We start from the raw sequence: 22,189 nt of genomic DNA on the forward strand, positions 1-22,189 counted from the left end.
GAGAAATACATCAATGATTCTCTATTAGCCGGCATTATACGCCCCTCTTCCTCTCCAGCTGGGGCGGGGTTTTTCTTCGTGGAGACGAAAGGTGGGTCGCTCTGTCCCTGTATTGATTATCGGGGGCTGAATGACATCACGGTCAAGAATAGTCATCAAAGTCACAAAGTTAGACCTACGCAATGCTTATCACCTAGTTCGGATTAGGAAAGGGGACGAATGGAAGACCGCCTTTAACACCCCCACTGGTCACTTCGAATATCTGGTCATGCCCTTTGGACTTTCAAACTCCCCCGCGGTCTTCCAGGCACTCGTTAATGACGTGCTCAGAGACATGGTCAACCGGTTTGTATTTGTATACCTCGACGACATCCTGATCTTCTCCCAGAACGAGAGTGATCATGTCCAGCACGTCAGACGAGTGTTACAGCGGCTTCTAGAGAATCGTTTATTCGCCAAGCTGGAGAAGTGCGAGTTCCACGCACAGTCAGTTCCGTTCCTGGGGTTTATTTTGTCACCAGAGGGCATTCGAATGGATCCGGCCAAGGTAGAAGCAGTTGTGAATTGGCCCACCCCAGATAATCGTAAAGCGGTCCAGCGGTTTCTGGGGTTTGCCAATTTTTACAGGCGGTTCATTCGAGGTTTTAGCCAAATTGCCCTGCCTTTGACTAGTCTCACCTCCACACGTACGCGTTTCTGTTGGTCAGAACAGGCTCAGGGAGCCTTTGACAAGCTAAAGAGCCGTTTTGTTTCGGCTCCCATTCTTAAGAACCCGGACCCGTCTCGCCAATTCGTAGTGGAGGTGGATGCATCAGAGGTGGGAGTGGGGGCGATTTTGTCCCAAGGATCACCCGCTGATGACAAAATACACCCTTGCGCCTTTTTTTCTCATCGTCTCACCCCCTCGGAACAGAACTATGACATCGGGAACAAGGAGTTACTGGCTGTCAAGTTGGCATTGGAGGAGTGGCGTCACTGGCTTGAGGGCGCGGGGGTTCCTTTTTTGGTTTGGACCGACCATAAGAATCTTGAGTATATCCGTTCCGCCAAGAGACTAAGTTCACGACAGGCCCGCTGGGCTCTATTCTTCGGGCGTTTCAACTTTAACATCTCCTATCGCCCAGGGAGTAAGAACGGTAAACCTGATGCGCTCTCACGGCTTTTTGAAGCTGAGACTGACTCCACTTCTCCGGCGCCTATCGTGCCACCCAGCCGGGTGGTGGCGGCGGTCACCTGGGAGGTGGAATCCAGAGTCCGGGAGGCGCTAGACGGCGTCACTATCCCCGCCGAATGCCCAGGGGGTCTGTTGTTTGTTCCCAGGCCGGTTCGAACCGGCGTCCTCCAGTGGGGCCATTCTTCCAAACTAGCTTGCCACCCGGGAGCTGCTCGTACCATTTCGCTGATTAAGCAACGGTTTTGGTGGCCCTCGATGGCGCGGGATGCTCGCGAGTTCGTATTGGCCTGTCTGGTATGTGCGGTGAGTAAGAGCTCTAATCGTCCCCCAGTAGGGCTTCTCCGACCGCTGCCTATCCCTTCGAGACCCTGGTCCCACATTGCCATGGACTTTGTCACAGGCCTACCCCCGTCTGATGGTAACACCGTAGTCCTCACTGTGGTAGACAGGTTCTCGAAGGCGGTTCATTTCATTCCCCTTCCCAAATTACCTTCAGCAAGGGAGACAGCGGCCATTGTCTTAGATCATGTTTTCCGCATTCATGGCCTCCCGGTGAACGTGGTCTCTGACAGGGGTCCCCAGTTTATAGCTAGATTTTGGACAGAATTCTGTCGGCTACTGGGGGCGACTGTGAGCCTCTCCTCTGGGTACCATCCGCAGACCAATGGTCAATCCGAGCGGGCCAATCAGGACTTGGAGAGGGTCCTGCGTTTTGTGGCGCCAGCGGAACCTTTGACTTGGAGTTCCAAATTAGCCATGGTCGAGTATGCACATAACTCCCTTCCGGTCTCGTCTACGGGTTTATCACCCTTCCAGTGCTGCTTAGGCTACCAGCCCCCATTATTTCCCTCCCAAGAATCCGACGCTATTGTTCCATCCGCGCACGCGTTTATTCGGAGATGCCTCCGGACATGGAGGCTCGCCAGACAAGCCCTCATCCGGACTGGTGAAAGGAACAAGGCGTCGGCGGACCGTCACCGTTCTAAGCCCCCACTTTACGTTTGCGGTCAGAAAGTATGGTTGTCCACCCAAGACATTCCGCTCAAACTGCCCGCACGTAAACTGGGACCTAAATTCATTGGACCGTACATTGTTTCTAAAGTGCTTAACCCGGTGACGGTTCGACTCAAGTTGCCCCCTATGCTTAGAAGAATTCACCCCGTGTTTCATGTATCCAGAGTTAAGCCCGGCATTCGCTCCCCCCTCCAACCCCAGACCTCGGCTCCTCTGCCCCCCAGACTCATCGAGGGGTCGCCTGCCTACACTGTAAGGCGGCTCCTCGATGTAAGGCGGAGGGGTAGGGGTCACCAGTATCTGGTAGACTGGGAGGGTTATGGTCCGGAGGAGAGATGCTGGATTCCGGCTCATGACATACTGGACCGCGGTCTCATAGACCAATTCAACCGGTGTCATGGTGAGTCTTCCGGAGATGCCAGGAGGCATCCCTGAGGGGGGGATTCTGTCATGTTCGGGTGCTCCTCCGGCTCCATCCTGCCGTTTCACCTGTGCGCTGTCACTTCAGTTGCACGTGGTGTTTGTTTTGATCCTGTCTTTGTCTAATTTCACGTTGGGAGCAATCAGCGCATTACCAGCGCGGTGCGCTCAATCAAGCCGCACCTGTCTCTTATTTCCGCTGCCTATTTATATCCTGTCTTTGTCTTCTGTCAGCGTGGGTATGTCTTTTGTGTTTTTACGCTTTATGGCTGTATATTAACCTTCTCACTCTGTACTGTGTCCAGGATCCTCAGGCGAGGCATTAATTATTCTTTTGTTTTCCGGACTGTGATGCCGGATTGTGAGCGTCAGTCATTCCTCTCGGCTCGCTCTCTCTCTCTGTGGATGTGTGCGCTGGATTGCCACACCTTTCCTTTATGTTTTGCTCCTTTGCTGATTTTGTGTTCTAAAGTTTTCTAAATAAACTTTCACTTTTGTTCTCTGCATTTGAGTCCTCCGCGCACTTTGCTGACAATGTGCAAATGCTAAACTAGCTGGGAACTCATTTCTGATAATACTCCGCCTGCTTCAGCCATATTACGGCAGCAAACTTCCTTGACTATTACGCCGGAATGGAAGTGTAGTTCCTAATCTTATCAGCCTAGAAACTCGCAGCTTTGCATTTCCACCGGTCTTAGTACACGATATAACTACAGAAGAGTAAAGTTTTAAATACAACAAATATGGAAACTCGTTGTTCATTTTTGAATGCGATGCTATTGGTCTAATAGGATTCAATGATCTATGCTAAGCTATTCTAAAAGTGATATCGCCAGAACAGGAGAACGGCTGAATGGATTTCAAAATGGTAAAAATCAACTTATTAACTCGGGGGGAGTTGGAGAATGAGCCTATTTCCAAAAAAAGTAGAGTGTTCCTTTAAAGGTTGCAGAAGTATAAAGTCAGACCATACGCTGAACACTGCAACGAGTCGGTTTGCACAGGCGTCCTCCCAAAAGGAAGCCTCATCTGAAGCTGGCTCACAAGAAAGCCTGCAAACAGTTTGCTGAAGACAACCTGTCCAAGAGCATGAATTACTGGAACCATGTCCTGTGGTCTGATGAGACTATAAGATAAACTTGTTTGGCTCAGATGGTGTCCAGCATGTGTGGTGATGCCCTGGTGAGGAGTACCAAGAAAATTTGTGTCTTGTCTACAGTCAAGCATGGTGGTGGTAGCATCATGGTCTGGGGCTGCATGAGTGCTGCTGGTACTGGGGAGCTGCAGTTCATTGAGGGAAACATGGGTTCCATTATGTACTGTACATTCTGAAACAGAACATGATGCCTTCCCTCCAGACCTGAACTCTATTAAGCACCATTGGGGCATCGTCAAGCGTAAGGTGGAGAAGCACCATGTGTCTAACGTCCAGCAGCTCTGTGATGTCATTTTAGGAAGAAGAGGAAGTGGAAGAGGATCCCAGCAACAATCTGTGTAGCTCTGGTCAATTCCATGGCCAGGATGATTAAGGCAGTGACAGATAACAATGGTGCTAACACAATATATTGACACTTTGGACAAGTTCACTTAGGGTGTACTCACTTTTGTTGCCAGCTATTTTGACAATAATTACTGTATGTTGAGTTATTTTCAGAAGACAGTAAATCTATACTTCTATACATGCTGCACATTGACTACTCTAAAATATATCCAAGTTTAATTTCTACAGTATTGTCCCTTGAGAAGATGTACTAAAATTATTGCTGATATGTGAGGGATGTACTCACTTTTGAGATACTGTATATTTTTCTATATTTCTCCTTTTTTTTTTTTTTTTTTTTTTTTTAAACTGCATTTTAGTCTCCTCTGTTACATTAATGAAACTGCATGTTGATATAATCATAATAAGTGTTTATCAATCATCTCTTCTTTGTGTAGTCTTAGTCATGGAAAACTTTTTGCCAAGTTTGACAAAAGTTTTTGTTAAAGAAATAAACACTAGTGTGCTGTAACAGCACTGTTATAGAGTACATTTCCTAATTACCTGAGATTCACACATAGCTTCCGCGTTGTATCCTGGAACGGCTCTTGGAGGTTCCTTCACCCAGGCTTTACCGGGAATCTTTGCTTTTCCCGTCAAGTTCAAAGGGATGCTGTTTTGTGGGATGACATTCAGCAATAGGGTCGACACCACCTTAAAAAGACAGCAAAAACATGGTTTTAATGCAAGTTTTTGGGGATCTGGAAGAATGCAATCAGCACATATTGCAGGCTAAAACATCTCTGATGCCTAATACGTATGACAACACAAATCGCACATGCATGAAGATTACCTGCTTTCCTGTCCAGAGAGGCACGGGTTTAAAGAGCGCAGGTGGCAGGAGCTTTACTCTGCCGATCTTGTCCGTCAGGCCTCTGTAGACTAGCGCAGTGTACTGATCCCGTGTGAAAAAACAGCCACGGATGGTCATGCTGGTGCCAGACACCATGTGGTCCTGAATCAGGCCAGCCAATGGCTTCCCGTCCTACAGAAGGTGCAGAAACCAGTGAAGAGTTTTCCAAACAATTAATTTACAAGCGGTTTAATTTTTTTTTAAGATGAAGACTCACTTTAGGCACCAAGTACTGCTGGTCTGTGCTCACTAGCGTGTAGGCCTCAGCTCTGGCCAGCTCACTCTGAGGGAAGTGAGCATTCATCTCGTCACCATCAAAGTCAGCGTTGTAGGCCTTACAGTTGGCGTAATGTAATCTGAGCACTTTCTCTCCAGGCAGGATCCGAGCACAGTGGGCCTGCATTGATGGTCTATGGAGAGTGGGCTGACGGTTTAACAGCAGCACATCCCCATTCTTAATGTGCCGATTTACCTACAAAAGAGAAACATTTGTCAATGGAGTGGATTAACGAATTATACAACATGGTAATGTTGACTTTGCATCAGTGGCGTAGCAAGTCAGCCCCGGGCTCATATGCAAAAAATTTGTACAGGCCCCCAATCATTATGGGCTCCAACTCGGTTAACTTTTTCAAATTTACATACGTAACGTTACGTGAGTATTCACAAGCTGTTTTATTTACGTTACAAATGCTTGGAAGTAATATTTAATGTTTTCAAGTGCATTCATTATTTGTAGTCTCAGTCTATACATAGTCAAATTTATGATAAAATACAAACAATAAATGTGTTTTTACGCTCCTTAATTTGTAGTGAGAACTATATTCGCCTCAGATCAAGCGGCATATGAATCATGATCTTTTCCTTTTTAGTATTTGCAGCACAAAATAAACATGAAAAAAAAAACTTACAAACACGATGTCTCAAGAAACCGATTAGAGTAAAAAAATTTTAAAAAGTCAATAAAACATCTCATGAATAAGTCATAATAATAGTAACATAACATTTAGCCTACCTCAGAAAAGACAACAACAACAACTATAACTTTGCCAACATTGTTTTATTTTTCTCATAAATCAGCCAGTTAACTGAGTTTATTATTGCTGTTTTTCATGTTAAATGTGAAGATAGGTTTGACGCCACAGATTTTTTTTTTTTGGTGGGGGGGCGAGTAGGCGGAATTTTCACATTAACTTTATGCAATATAACATGATTTTATTACATGAATTCTTTAGTTTTAAAGTAGTAATTTAAAGTAGGGATGCACGATATTTATCGGACAGATAAATTATCGACCGATATGGGTAAAAATGACGTAATTTTTATTGCTCCGATAAATAAATGAAACCCGATCCGATAAAGTACTCTTGCTGGTAAATCAATCAATCAGTCTGGTTTATCTGAGAGTCATCTGCTTTCCGAGTGCAAGTGACTGCAGCTGTAAACTGCAGTGATTCTCAGCCTTTGTCGCGTTTAATACGTCATCATCTGTGTCGTCATCATCGCCTTCGCAGGTCTGGAAGTTTTTCACGGTGACAGAGGAGGACAATGCTACTGCTGTTTGCAACACGTTTAGCAAGGATTCCGAGAGGAGTAAAAAGACGTTAAGTTTTAACAATCTTATATCTCACTTCAGAGGTCATCATCGCAGTGAATCTGTTTTAGGGGCCGTTCACCGTGGAAAACGCTGAAGCGCCGCCTTCTCTTTCTTTCCAAACCCAAAGTCTTTGCCAAACCGCTCTGTAGTTTGAGCTCCAGTGGTGTCTGCCATTGCTAAGCAGCCATGACATGCGCTCTCCATAAAGACGCGGTAGTTTCAGCAAAGAATAAATAGATTTTCAGCATTAAAATCGCTTGCAGTAGCTCTGTTATCAAATTTATTTAAAAATGTTTATTCCTGTACAGCTTTGATAAGCTGTTTCTCCACCTTGCCAGTGCTTTCAGTGTTATTAAGGGAAAGGATGAAGCTGATTGTTTGGTTCATGTCACATGACCTGCGTTGCGCTTGCAGAATTCTGAAGAGTTGAGATGTTTTTATCTCGATTCTGATGTTTTATTCCCCGCCTTGTACGATTTGGCTGCTGCACACATTCATAATATGATCAATAAGAATGGACTACATGTAAGCTTTACCACAGACATTTGGACATCTGACTTTACTCCATGATGCACTTTTCATTTTTTCCAGGTTGACAAAATGTCAAAGCATTTTATTTTATTTAGAATTGTGGTGCCTTACACAAAAAAAAAAAAAAAAAAAAAACATTTTTGAAGAGTCAGGACTGTTTGCTATGATTGTTAGACCCAGATATATAATATACATTTCATTAGTTTATCTTAGATTTTGTATTCTCCTGTGTGCACAAAATTATCATATAAAAATATGAATGTATTGGTTATCGGTATCGGTACCGGCATCGGCCAAAAGAAGGACTTAATTATCGGCTATCGGTTAGAATTTTTCATATCGTGCATCCCTAATTTAAAGCATTCTATAGATATATTTATCATGTCTGTGAGGCAAATATTCGCTGAGTTTCGGATCATTTTTGTGAAGCGCCCTTCCTCAAGACAGAGCAAGACTGTCAAGAGACAGCAGAAAGCGCATGTTTGTTTTCTTTAGCTTTTACGAAAGCATAATGTTTGGTTGATATTGTGAGTGCACACAAATAAAAGTAGACCTTTTGCAGTTCCGAATGATGTATTACTCTTACCTTTATGAGCAAAAATGACGTTTACACGTTTAAGAATAATTAACTTTTTTTTTTTTTAATCGCAGCTTTGGACGATTACATAATTGTGGCATTCCTAATCGTGATCGTGATTAGAAATTCGATTAATTGTGCAGTCTTAACTATCATCAACAACAACAAAAAAAAGCCCCATAAAACATTAAGATATCATTTGTCTCAAGCATTATTATAGGATAAAACTGATTTCATAGTGTGCGTAGACCAGCTATTTTAAAAATATGGCTCATAAAACTAGATGTATCCAGATAGCGTCTTTGTCAAGAAAATTGACTCACAATCTTCATGGGTATCCTGTGCTGGCCGGTGCTGGGGGTCAGAAGCTGTTTGGCCACGGCTTCTCTCTGGGTCAGGTTGCTGCTGCTAAGGATAGTTCGGGACCCATCTTCATTAATGACCATGGAGGCTCCAGGGTGGACGTTGGGTCCATTCAGCACTGCCTGCCTGAGTTCCTTCACATTCCAAGGTGTCACCGGCTGTGGGTACGTCAACTTGGTAGCAAAAACCTAGAGGAACCACATTAGAATGACGTTCAAAAACCCCAAATGACTATTAAAAGCACTTTTGTACCATGGCTGCTAAACTTGATATTTTACGGCTAACACTGGCAGCATACAAGCGCTACTTTCACACCTCTAGTGCAAGTACAGAGAATTGACCATATGCACGGATTACTTCCCAGTTTTAGACAAGCCAGCCCATTTCTGGTCAACTGTACTGTGCCGTAATAGGAGTGTACTTTGCTCATTTTCTCTACATAATCCATTCACAATCCAAGAAAAGTTTTGTTTGTCTAAGAGGACCAAACATCCATGTATATCGTTTCAAGAATGACAAACGTGAGTAAGTCGGCTAAATATGCGCGAGTCATTGCTATGATTGACAGTAATAACCGGACAAAACATCTGACAAGCTGATGTAAAAAAAAAAAAAAAAAAAACAGCTGTGCATTAAATGATTCAGACTAAATTCAGAGTAACAAAACAGCAGTAACAAGTTTGTGTTGGTTAAATATAGGCCATTTAATAGCTTTTACAATTCAAGATAAAGCTTAAAAGATGTAGTTATTAAATTATTCAGTGAGGTAAAAGTACTACAATTTATTATACTAGTAATTTTATAATAAATCGAAAAACAAGACGTCTTGCAAAAACTAGTGAGTTGAAATGACAGACAATGATTGATCCTCTGCTGCCATCTTTTGGTTATATGTGTAATTTCATGTCATTTTCATCTTAAAAAGACGTATCAAGACATTTTTTCCATGTCGTCTTTATGAATAAAAAGTGAATCTTTGAAGTGAGTTTTATTGCACAGCTGTAGAGTTGAAAAATAATGAAGGCTTTAAAATATTACAAGATTTTAAAAATGTGTTCATGACTGTGAAGGCAAGTTACTGATTATCAAGAATACGATTAACAAGTTTTTGAAGAGAAGTATCGCTAACTAGCTAACATTAGCCTAAACACGTTATGATGGTGTTTATCTGTCAGCATTTAAATGTACACCTATGCAGGTACTCTCCTGGAATTACCAGGCTCAGCATTTCAATTATATGTGGTTAAATAATATGAAACTCAATGTTCATGCCGCTATCATCATTTACACTGTTGCAAATATTATTTTTCTCAGTTTCTGATAAGAACAAGGCAGTAGAGGAGTGTCAAGAGTGTCCACCTATATATAGCACATATAAAATGATCTTACGAGCTGGATTATCATTATGCAGAATATAAAGAACACTCCATGCATTTGGTCAATTACTACAGCAGCTGGACTTTAATATGTATTGCATGGTGAATATGTCATGCCCATGTATTTCTTTATTTTTTAAAAGTAGCTGTTCAGTCAGCAGAATAATAAATACCCTGTGGGTATATTTGTTTTTTTTTTGGCCACACGTTCTGTCTTTTATGTGACAATGAAAAGCATTATCCCATACATCTCACACAAAAACACTATCGAAAGGTAAAATCTACAGTCTCACCATTGGTATTCCAATCTCATTGGTTCCGATGTACATGTCAGGACAGATGACAGAGCGTGCAGCGTAATCCACACGCTTACCCATCATGTGTTTCCTGAACAAACCCTCTTTCTTCTCCAGCAGCTGAGAGACATTCGAAAGAGACAAACACTTCAAAACATTATTTCCCGACTATTTTAACTGATGAAGGACTCTGATTTTGAGATGTGTCACACACTGACCTGACGGACACCTGGGCACTTCTCAGTCGTGACTTTTTCCATGTCGCTGTCAAACACGATGTTGGTATGAATCTGCAGGAGGATCCACATGTTATAGAGCTTGTCCGTATAAGTCAGTCCTTGGATTTGCGAGAAGGAGGTCTGATCAATCTGACTGACGTCTGGGGATTCACTGGACTGAAGAAATGACAGATCATTAATACGCACAGCATTTCTCATAAATGGGGTGCAAACTGATGGATTGTTTTCCATTATGCGATTTTCAACGGCCAATACTGATTTACTAAAATTAAATGATATGCACATACAACTGCTGAATTTAAATCAAGCAAACCCAATATTTTCACAAAATTGACTGAAAGTGATTTATAATTTTAAATGATTTACAATGCACTACCTTAAAATTCACATGATTTTCCCTGTTGAACAAAGAAATGTTCGATAAGATTAATGTATTAGAGCAGCGTCTCACAACTCCAGGCGATTTTCACTTCGCAGTTGGGGTGCTCCGATTGATCGGCTACCGATCACTATCAGCCGATATTCGCTTTGGGATGTTTGATCGGCGGTCTCTAAAAAGGCCAATCTCATAAACCGATCCAAAGCGGATGACGCGCCTGTCGTGATTGACACTCAGTCTCTGTCCAGCACAGGCAAAACAATTATAATGCTTATCCACATTCTTCAAAATGTATTCTTTTGTGTTTAGCACAAGTAAAAAAAAAATAACAGAGGTTTGGGACAACATGTGAGTAATTTGTTTGGTGAACTGTCCCTTTAATGACAAACGGCATCATGTTATGTTCTGTCGCTTTAAGAGCTGCACACATCTAATATCTACAGGCGAACATCAGTTTTTCTCTCAATTGTATACTTTCACTTTAGACATAACCAACTGTTTATGTGTTTATATGTAATCCTTGTGTGTTTTTGACAGTATTAGCAAATCAGACGCGAAAGACATCGCACACTCATAGTTGAAATAAGTTTCAAGCCTTATATGCTTCCTGGAAACTACCACACACACACACACACACACACACACACAAAGAAATACACTAAATCACTCGGATTTAATAAAATTAGTGTATTAAGTTTATTTTAACATAAATTCTTCCCACCTGCTCCATCTCTGTCTGTGTGCCTTCAATATCGTTGGTCTTCTCAGTAGCGATCAGTGCGAGCAGTTTCTGAATTGTGAAATTATCCTTCAACACGTTCTGGAGGTTCACAGTCTGTCCGTTGGTGAACATACGGTCTCCCAAACGATTAATAGGCCTGAACCTATAAAACACCACACACACAAACAAATCATTCAGGCAAAAATCTTATTGTAAAAACAAGAAACACTGTACATACAGTGATAAACTTGCCTGCATGGAGGAACCACAATCAACTCCAGAAAGAAAACTTCAGGACTGAAGCCTTTCTCTGAGTTGTTCATGTCAAACCCTGAGAACAGATGCTTCAGGAAGAAACCTAGGGAAGTCAAAATTAAACATTCAAAAAACCTTTTTGTATTATCAAACCTAGAATAGAAAATGTGAATTAAACTCAACCAGCCTTACCTTCTTTCTCCCAGAGTTTGATGATGTGCTCTCGCACCGAACTTGGAGTCAAGAATCCCCGTTTGGTAATCATCGCATCTGGAAGCAAAGAAAAACTTAGCTTGCAGATACTAACAAACCATATACCCACAGCAGATTTGCATTTAAACTGCTAAAATACAGAATTACATTTAATATAGTTTCTTACTTTCACTGACTGCATACAGGTGCATCTCAATAAATTAGAATGTCGTGGAGAAGTTCATTTATTTCAGTAATTCAACTCAAATTGTGAAACTTGTGTATTAAATAAATTCAATGCACACAGATTGAAGTAGTTTAAGTCTTTGGTTCTTTTAATTGTGATGATTTGGCTCACATTTAACAAAAACCCACCAATTCACTATCTCAACAAATTAGAATACTTCATAAGACCAATAAAAAAAAAACATTTTCAGTGAATTGTTGGCCTTCTAGAAAGTATGTTTATTTACTGTATAGGTACTCAATACTTGGTAGGAGCTCCTTTTCCTTAAATTATTGCCTCAATTCCGTGTTGCATGGAGGTGATCAGTCTGTGGCACTGCTGAGGTGGTATGGAAGCCCAGGTTTCTTTGACAGTGGCCTTCAGCTCACCTGCATTTTTTGGTCCCTTGTTTCTCATTTTCCTCTTGACAATACCCCAATCTATGGGGTTCAGATATGGTGAGTTTGCTGGCCAGTCAAGCACTCCAACACCATGGTCATTTAACCAACTTTTGGTGCTTTTGGCAGTGTGGGCAGGTGCCAAATCCTGCTGGAAAATGAAATCAGCATCTTTAAAAAGCTGGTCAGCAGAAGGAAGCATGAAGTGCTCTAAAATGTCTTGGTAAACAGGTACAGTGACTTTAGTTTTCAAAAAACACAGTGGACCAACACCGGCAGATGACATTGCACCCCAAATCATCACAGACTGTGGAAACTTAACACTGAACTTCAAGCAACTTGGGCTATGAGCTTCTCCACCCTTCCTCCAGACTCTAGGACCTTGGTTTCCAAATGAAATACAAAACTTGCTCTCATCTGAAAAGAGGATTTTGGACCACTGGGCAACAGTTCATTTCTTCTTCTCCTAAGCCCAGGTAAGACGCCTCTGACTTTATCTGTGGTTCAGGAGTGGCTTAACAAGAGGAATACGACAACTGTAGCCAAATTCCTGACACGTCTGTGTGTGGTGGCCCTTGATGTCTTGACCCCAGCCCCAGTCCATTCCTTGTGAAGTTCACCCAAATTCTTGAATCGATTTTGCTTGACAAGCCTCTCAAGGCTGCGGTTCTCTCAGTTGGTTGTGCATCTTTTTCTTCCACGCTTTTTCCTTCCACTCAACATTCTGTTAACATGCTTGGATACAGCACTCTGTGAACAGTTAGCTTCTTTGGCAGTGAATGTTTGTGGCTTACCCTCCTTGTGAAGGGTGTCAATGATTGTCTTCTGGACAACTGTCAGATTAGCAGTCTTCCCCATGATTGTGTAGCCTAGTGAACCAAACTGAGAGACCATTTTGAAGGCTCAGGAAACTTTTGCAGGTGTTTTGAGTTGATTAGCTGATTGGCATCCATATTCTAATTTGTTGAGAGTGAATTGATGGGCTTTTGTTAAAAGTAAGCCAAATCATCACAATTAAAAGAACCAAAGACTTAAACTACTTCAGTCTGTGTGCACTGAATTTAATACACAAGTTTCACAATTTGAGTTGAATTACTGAAATAAATGAACTTTTTCATGACATTCTAATTCATTGAGATGCACCTGTACATTTTAAATATTTCAAAAACGTTTAGAAGTTATTTGACACTGATTGCATTTATTTTAAAAAATGTTATTTTTAAAAATAATGGCAAAATATGATATCCAGTATAACAGAGTTTGCTCTACTATAAAATTACTGATTTATTATGCGGCATTATTACTCTGTTCAAGTCCTCGACCATACATAATTCAACAATATAGCATTTTTTTTATATTATTTTCTGCATTTCATTCAGTTTATCCATACACTGATGTTTCTGAAGTGATAACAAGCCTTTACTTTAAGAGAAGACACCAAAAAGACTTTGTAACCCGCATCTATACACCTCCGACACACTGATACAGCAATGGTGGTGAATGCAATCTAATGGAATGCAATCTAAACTCACCATCCTGTTCTGTGTTTGCTGTGGATGATCCCTGTGTGACGATGAGTTTGCTGTTGAACTCTTTCCGCACAGACACTCTACCCGCTCTGAAATACACACATACATTTTCTCATGGCAGAACATATGAATAATTCACTCAACAATAAAGGGTTGTAAGGATATGCACGATTATCATACTGTAAACATTTGCACATCTACGGTTTAAAAAAAAATCTTTCTGAAATCTGAATTTTGTTTTGTGAGGAGAACTGTTGAGGAAAAATAATAGAGCACAATTTAATTCTAAGTTGATTATATTAATTGTAGCGTTGTTTTTTTAAACTTGTAGTCAAGCTATAATGCATTTGATATGTATCATGATTAACTAAAGTCAGGTTAAGCAGTTCTGAGCAAAAACGGCAACATATTTTTTTTTTCTGGTAGCCTAGCTCGGAGGTCTCTTTAAGCCCATTTATAACGAAATAAAAATAACTGCTTTATTTATTAAATTTCTTTTTTGTATTTCAATTTTAAGAATTTTTATTTTATTAATCAAAATACAACTCCCACAATAATGGGGCTGCCAACACTGAAACTCCGAATACACTATATTATTTGTCTTCATCCATTTGGAAGACAACCTTTATAGTTACTAAAATAACTTGTTCTTATTCTTTTAGGAGTCAGCAGCTGCATTTCCATTACCCTTTAAATTGCACAAATTAAAATTGCGAATTGAAATTACGCCTAATTGCGCAAAAACTCCGATATATCGCAAAAAAGGTTTTACATTCACATGAGGTGGTTTTTCAGGCAATTCGAAAAGGGAATATTTAGCAAAACAGCAATAGAATTGTTTTGTCACATTTACAGGTCACATTCAATTAAATATAGCCAAAATCCCACAAAAATCCGTTGCCATGACTTATTGCGAGAGGGAAAAAAAATCAGTTTCAGTCGCATAACATCAGTTAATGGAAACGCAGTCATTTCACAATACTTTTTAATCGACATTTATAAAATAGCGCCAACGTTTTACTTTTACTGCTAAGGACTATTGTTCAATACCGTGAAACCGTGATATTTTCTGAGACGATTATTATACAGTGAAAATCTCATACCGTTACAACCCTACACTGCAAAAAATTAGGGATGCACCGAATATTCGGCCACCGAAAATTTTCAGCCGAAAATGGCCCAAAAGTGCATTTTCGGTTTTCGGCCAAAAGACTTTTATCACCGAAACAACTCGGCCGAAACAGTGTTGACGCAAACAGAAACCACGGGCTGCAAGTGCTTGTCTGAAGCAACGTCTGCGGTGTGGACTTATTTCAGTATATCTGAGAAAGACCCACGGATAGCGATTTGCAAAACTTGTAATGCCGAAATTTCAAGAGGGGGTGTGTCTGCAGTCGTGTGTGCAATGATGAGAACAGAGAAGGGCGAATTGCACAGACATATGTAGCTTTCAGTGAGTGAAAAACATTGGCTTTACGTTGGTGTTACGTCACAATATTTTAGAGATATGTCTTTTCTATATACTGTATTTTTATAAATATTTATGTTTTAAACCGTGGAGGTGAGCCAATGGATATCACACAAACAACGTGAAAACTGCGCAATATGTTAAAGTGAAAGTAAAAACTGACAGTGCTTTCAGCATCTGAGGGGCATTCTCTCAGAGACAATGAGAGACGATTATACTTCATATGCTGATATTAATTTAGTCCCCTACTAGTGTAAGGGTTGTTTTTTGAAAGACTTAAATAAAGCTTTTATTTGATGAAACTTCAAAAGGCTATCCACAGAATGAATATGAGCGCTGCATGTTTCAAAGTCATTTGCTGCGCTGCTTTGTGTACCATTCTGATAGCGCCTCCTGCTGGAAGAGAAAGACGTAGAGTTGTAAATGTGAACTGATGGATCCACAAGATCATGTGTTATAAAAATGTAAACAATTTAAACAAAGGCAGTAAAATATATGTATATGTTATTTTAGTAGTATAATACTTGATTGATAATTGTTTAAATTAATAAAACTGATTTATTCTTTGAAACTTTAATATTAATTTATGCAATTGCAATGCCTTGATTTTAGTAAAATTAATACACAGTCATAGCCATAAATGCAAGGGTACTAATAATTGGCATAATTGTTTCGGTTTCCTCTTTTTCGGTTTTCGGTTTCGGCCAAGAATTTTCATTTCGGTGCATCCCTACAAAAAATGCTTTTCTTACTTAGATTTTTTTGTCTTGTTTTCAGCCAAAAATATCTAAAAATTCTTAAATCAAGAAAGATTTTCTAGACGAGTAAAAATTATTGTCTTGTTTTTAGGAAAAACAAGTCAAAATTAAGTGCATTTTTGCTTGAAACAAGAAAAATAATCTGCCAATGGGGTAAGAAAAATAATCTTGTTTTCTGTTTGCAATAAGTTTTTTTTTTCTTACCCCATTGGCAGATTATTTTGCTTGTTTTAAGCAAAAACTCACTTAATTTTGACTTGTCTTTTTCTGGAAACAAGAAAATTATTTTTACTTGTCTAGACAATCTTTCTTGATTTAAGAATTTTTAGATTTTTTTGTCTTGTTTCCAGCCAAAATACCCAAGTAAGAAAAGCTTTTTTGCAGTGTACTCAACATAAAGGAAGGTGGAAAAAGCTCACCGGCAATTCGGACATTTCTTTGCGCCCATGTGTATTCTCCAGAAACTGTTAATGAGACTGAACTTTTTCTCACAGATGTGTTTAATCTGAAATCAAAACACATGTATAAAATACAACTAGAAAGTCCACAGAGAAAATAATATAACTAAAGTAAAAGATAAAAAAAACAGATGAGAAGTTTTAGACCCACAGGGGCAGCGTGCTGCTCGTCTTCATTGGCTTTTAGGACGGGTGTAATGAACGCCTCCACTGCTTCTTGGATTTCTAGTCCAGACGGCTGAGCATTGACCTCCAGCAACTTGGAGAGGATGACAAAAACACTTCAGCTCAGTGAATGTTGCTTCTCTCTACTCTTGCTTTGACCTCAATGACAACTCTTTCTCCAATAATTTCTGACCTGATTGAGGACGTTCTCAAGCTCATACACCTCCTTCATCGCACTCACGTCCAGGAGCTTCAGCTGGCCCAACAGTAAATGAACAGCCGCTCTCGGACACTTCAACATATGGCATGACAGGCACGAACCCCGGATGAGCAAATATAATTTCTGTAAGCACAATGATGTTAGGTGAAATAGCTTTTCTTTTATAAAAAAAAATATATATGTAATAGAATGACAGACCATAGGCCGAAGCAGCTTTTGACATGTTTAACCCCAGATGAACACAAAGCAACTGCATTAAAGGTGGACACGCAAAGGTGCAATGACACTTACATCGAAAAACATAGGGTTGTAGGCAGGAAGGGGCAGCTCTATGTGGCCAAAGTGGCCAGGACAGCTGCTGTAGTCTTGCATGCAGGTGGAGCAGATCTCCTTGTTATCTGCTGGACCCAGCGCCAAGTCATACAGGCCGTTTGGAGCGGCATTGCCCACATTATCAAACAGCTGGGAATTAGTGATACTTTTCACACTCAGTTTCCTGTGACACAGATAACACAGGGAAGTTGTCAGAATGTCTGTAAATAAACAATCATTTTACTGCCAGAGTTGGGTAGATTACTTACAAATTCTAAGTTTCTAATTCTATCACACATTTTAGGTAATATAATCAGATTTCTTTTGCATTTCTTTTGACCTAACCCATTTATCACATTGATTTAAATAAGATAATCTTGTACCATATTGACATATAAAAATACTAGGGCCTGGTTTCACAGACAGGGCTTAGACTAAACCAGGATTAGGCCATAGTTCAATTAGGCCATTTAAGTAATTTTTATAAACGTGCCTTAGAAAAAAACATGATGGTGTGCATCTTCAAACAAAACAAAGGCACTGATATACATTTAGATTATCATATAATTATATTATATTATGTCAAGATTTGCCAAACTGGAACTGCAAGGAATTTATAAGTTTAATAAAAAGCTAGTAATTAATTAAATCATAATTTTTTTTTAAATTAAAATAAATCATTTCAAAATCAACCAAAAAATTTTTTATTTAAAATTTAATATTTTATTTGTTTACCTGCAAGTCACGTGACCATAACCAAGAAACAAAGAACCATTGAACATGCAAAAGTGATACTTAATTATTAAAATATTTATTTTAAAATTTCAGACATACTTCAGGTCAATTAAGTAAATAAAACAAAGTTTGTGAATATGTGTATTTTGACGTGTTTAAAAGACAAAAGCCTCCCAAAGACATAGAAGTACACGGTTACATAACCTAGTGATAATTCAAATACAAATCAATGTGTTTATCAGTGGTTGATGCAATGTTATAACACTTCTTAAACCTGAAATGATTTTTGTAAATACAATGGTCAAATGCCATCTGACTAATGACTGGTCTTTGTGTGAATGTCCGAAAAAACTGGAAGACTTTCCGAATGTATATAAGCAGTAGACTATTTTAGAAAGGAACATTTAAAAAGATTAAAAAATAGGAATTAGGAAGAAACGATAAATTACGAATAACTGATTGCTCCTGTATAAATATGTAATCACGCAACCCATAAAAAAGTAACTGTAGTCCGATTACGGGTATTTTTAAAATGTAATTTAATCTAATTACAAATTCTTAATCTTGGAATCTGATTATGTAATCCAGATTACATGTAATCAGTTTCTACCCAGGGGTGCATTTCTTTTTGCGTTTTTTTTTTTTTAATGCTTGAACAGACAGTACAAAAAGAACATAGCCAAGGGATCACATACAAATCCATTAAATAATGACCAATAATTATAAATCAAACATTAATGACAAACATAAACGTGTACACATTAATAATAAATTAAACATTGTTTAAAAAAACACCAGAATATGAATGACATTACAATGGTATTACAAAGATATTCCAACAGACGCATATAAGGAAAGCATCTAAATACATTTTCTTTAAATACCTCTGTATAATATTTCAAGAATTAGTTTTTTTTTTTTTTTATTCTTTATAAAATGAAAAGATTTTAGAAGCGATTTTAGTTCAGTTTTAAAAAGGGGATAAGATGGAGAACTATTTGCAAATTTTTGTTTGTAAATGAAAAATTTACCCTATAAGATAAAAAAAAAATGTATAGCATGTTCCAGGGGTTTATTTTTAGAATTATTATAATAAAAAATAACGTCTTTTAAACTAAAGGAGTGTACAACATTGGCAGAATCAAATACAGGTATGTGCCAAAAAATTATAATATCGAGGGAAAGTCCATTTATTTCAATAATTTGTTTCAAAATGTGAAACTTGTATGTTATATTAGTTCACTACACACAAAGTGAAATATTTCAAGCCTTTATTTGTTTCAATTTTGATGATTATGGATTAAAGACAAAAAAAAACAAATCCAGTATTTCACAAAATTAGAATATTTCATGTGACCAATAAAAAAAAGGACCTTAAACACATGTTGGCCTTCTGAAAAGTGTGTTAATGTACTGTATTATGTCCTCAGTACTTTGTTGGGCCTCCTTTTGCAATAATTACAGCACCAAGGCGGCGTGGCATGGAGGCGATCAGCCTTTGACACAGTTGAGGTGTTATGGTAGCCAAAGTTGCTTTGATATTGACCTGATATTGGTCTGTATTTCGGGGTCTCTGTTCCCTCATCTTCCTTTTGACAATACCCCATAGATTTTCAATGGGGTTTAAGTCAGGCGAGTTTGCCGGCCAATCAAGGACAGTTATTCCATGGCTATTAAACCAGGTACTGGTAGTTTTGGCTTTGTGGGCAGGTGCCAAATCCTGCTGGAAAATAAAATCATCATCTCCAAAAAGCTTGTCGGCAGCAGGAAGCATGAAGTGCTCTAAAATTTCCTGGTAGACAGCTGCGTTGACTGTGGACTTGATAAAAGACAATGGACCCACACCAGCAAGGCAAGGCAAGGCAAGGCAAGTTTATTTATATAGCACATTTCATACACAGTGGTAATTCAAAGTGCTGTACATAAGAAGAATTAAAATCATAATATAAAAATCATCATAATAAATCACAACAATAAAAACAGAGGATTTAAGAACATTTTAAATGATTTAAAAATTGATTTAAAAATTAATTAAAACAGTAGAAATGATTATACATAAAATAATGCAATCTGTTCGGACGTAGCACAGTGCTCATTCAATGAATGCACAACTAAACAGATGAGTTTTGAGTCTGCATTTAAATGTGGCTAATGTATTAGCACATCTGATCTCTTCTGGAAGCTGATTCCAACTGCGGGCGCCATAATAGCTAAAAGCGGATTCACCTTGTTTTGTGTGAACCCTTGATATTACTAACTGACTCGATCCTAGTGATCGGAGTTGTCTGTTGGGTTTGTATTCAGTGAGCATGTCTGCAATGTATTTAGGTCCTAGGCCATTGAGTGCTTTATAAACGAGTAGAAGTACTTTAAAATCGATCCTAAACATAACTGGAAGCCAGTGTAAGGACCTGAGGACTGGTGTAATATGCTCTGATTTTTTGGTTCTAGTCAGAATCCTGGCAGCAGCGTTCTGTATGAGCTGCAGCTGTCTAATGGTCTTCTTGGGAAGGCCGGTGAGGAGACCATTACAATAGTCCACCCTGCTGGTGATAAAGGCATGAACAAGTTTCTCCAAGTCTTGACGGGAAACAAAACATCTAATTCTTGCAATGTTTTTGAGATGATAGTATGCTGATTTAGTTACTGCTTTGACATGGCTACTGAAACTGAGGTCTGACTCCAGAATCACACCCAGATTCTTGACTTGATTTTTTGTTTTTTGACCCCTAGTGTCAAGGTACGCATTTACCTTATGAACTTCATCTTTGTTTCCAAATGTAATGACTTCCGTTTTCTCCTTGTTTAACTGAAGAAAGTTTTGGCACATCCAACTGTTAATTTCATCAATGCATTGGCAGAGAGAGTCAATGGGGCTGTAGTCATTTGGCGATAAGGCTAGGTAAATCTGGGTATCATCTGCATAGCTGTGATATGCAATTTGGTTCTTTCTCATTATTTGACTTAGTGGGAGCATATACAGGCTGAACAACAGCGGCGCTAGAATTGAGCCTTGTGGGACTCCGCATGTCATGGACGTCCACTTTGACTTATGTTCTCCTATACTCACATAATAGCCTCTCCCTTCTAAGTATGACCTGAACCAATTTAGAACTATCCCAGAAAGCCCGACCCAGTTTTCCAATCTATCTAAAAGAATGTTATGATCGACAGTGTCGAACGCAGCACTGAGATCTAGTAGTACCAGCACTGATATTTTGCCAGAATCTGAATTTAGGCGAATATCATTTATTATCTTTATGAGCGCTGTCTCTGTGCTATGATGTGGTCTGAAACCAGATTGGAAATGGTCCAGGTATCCATTTGAGTTTATGTAGTGGTTCAGCTGATTAAAAACAACCTTTTCAATAATCTTGCCTATAAAAGGAAGATTTGATATTGGTCTATAGTTGCTCAGTATGGTGTTATCAAGATTGCTCTTTCTGCATTGTCTTTTCATACTCTGTACAGCTGTTGATTTTCTCCACGTTGATTTCTGTCTGCCAATCATATTTTTGCTTTTTACAGGCGCAATGTCATCAATGAAATTCTTAACTTTTGAGTTAAAGGACTCCAGGAGAAGATCAACAGAGTCTGCAGAAATGCTTGGCATTGAAGATATAGCCTTCATAAATAGCACACTAGTGTTATCGTTAATGCATCTCTTTTTGACAGAGACAGATCTAGAGTCAGTGGTAGCAGAGATCAATATATCAAAGAAAATACAGAAGTGATCAGATAGTGCTACATCCTTGATAACAGTGGATGAAATCTTTAGACCCTTACTGATGAGTAAATCAAGAGTGTGTCCACGATTGTGTGTAGGCCCATGCACATGCTGAATCAGGTCAAACGTGTTCAAAACCGTTATAATTTCTTTTGTAGTTTTGCTTTCTGCATTTTCTATGTGAACATTAAAATCCCCTGCAATAGCAAAACAGTCAAACTCTGAACAAATCATTGATAGCAGTTCTGTGAACTCTTCAACAAAGGCTGGACAGTATTTTGGGGGCCTATAAATAATGATAAATAAAATGCGTGGAGCACCTTTCAGCACAATCCAGATATTCAAAAGACATGTACTGGCCAAATGACACTTGCTTGCATTGATAGACATCTTTAAATAGGGCAGCTACACCTCCACCTCTCCTAACAGCTCTGCAGACACTCATGAAAGTAAAGTTAGGAGGGGCTGTTTCATTGAGGACTGTTGCACTGCAGCTGTCTTCTAGCCATGTTTCATTTAGAAACATAAAATCCAGGTTGTTTGTGGTTATAAAGTCATTGATCAGAAGTGATTTATTTTTTAGTGAGCGAACGTTTAAAAATGCTAGCTTGATGGCATTACTTTTTGTCTCTAGAGCAATCTTAGTTTGATGCCTAATAAGCCTCA

At 39.2% G+C, this 22,189-nt stretch overlaps 1 protein-coding gene across 1 annotated transcript in view; it reads right to left on the minus strand.

The window, feature by feature from the left end:
• polr1a (RNA polymerase I subunit A) overlaps positions 1 to 22,189 on the minus strand; it is a 48,072-nt gene that overhangs the window by 23,316 nt on the left and 2,567 nt on the right. The window contains exons 2-15 of the mRNA XM_073820279.1: positions 17,041 to 17,245; positions 16,723 to 16,872; positions 16,516 to 16,623; positions 16,326 to 16,411; positions 13,684 to 13,769; positions 11,528 to 11,605; positions 11,333 to 11,438; positions 11,081 to 11,243; positions 9,960 to 10,136; positions 9,739 to 9,861; positions 8,030 to 8,257; positions 5,219 to 5,473; positions 4,942 to 5,133; positions 4,653 to 4,802 (exon numbers count right to left, since the gene is read on the minus strand). Of these exons, the coding sequence (XP_073676380.1) occupies positions 4,653 to 4,802; positions 4,942 to 5,133; positions 5,219 to 5,473; positions 8,030 to 8,257; positions 9,739 to 9,861; positions 9,960 to 10,136; positions 11,081 to 11,243; positions 11,333 to 11,438; positions 11,528 to 11,605; positions 13,684 to 13,769; positions 16,326 to 16,411; positions 16,516 to 16,623; positions 16,723 to 16,872; positions 17,041 to 17,245 (2,107 nt within the window). The remainder of the gene's footprint in view (positions 1 to 4,652; positions 4,803 to 4,941; positions 5,134 to 5,218; positions 5,474 to 8,029; positions 8,258 to 9,738; positions 9,862 to 9,959; positions 10,137 to 11,080; positions 11,244 to 11,332; positions 11,439 to 11,527; positions 11,606 to 13,683; positions 13,770 to 16,325; positions 16,412 to 16,515; positions 16,624 to 16,722; positions 16,873 to 17,040; positions 17,246 to 22,189) is intronic.

The sequence above is a fragment of the Garra rufa genome, chromosome 16, assembly GCF_049309525.1.
Source record: "Garra rufa chromosome 16, GarRuf1.0, whole genome shotgun sequence".
Lineage (NCBI taxonomy): Eukaryota > Metazoa > Chordata > Actinopteri > Cypriniformes > Cyprinidae > Garra > Garra rufa.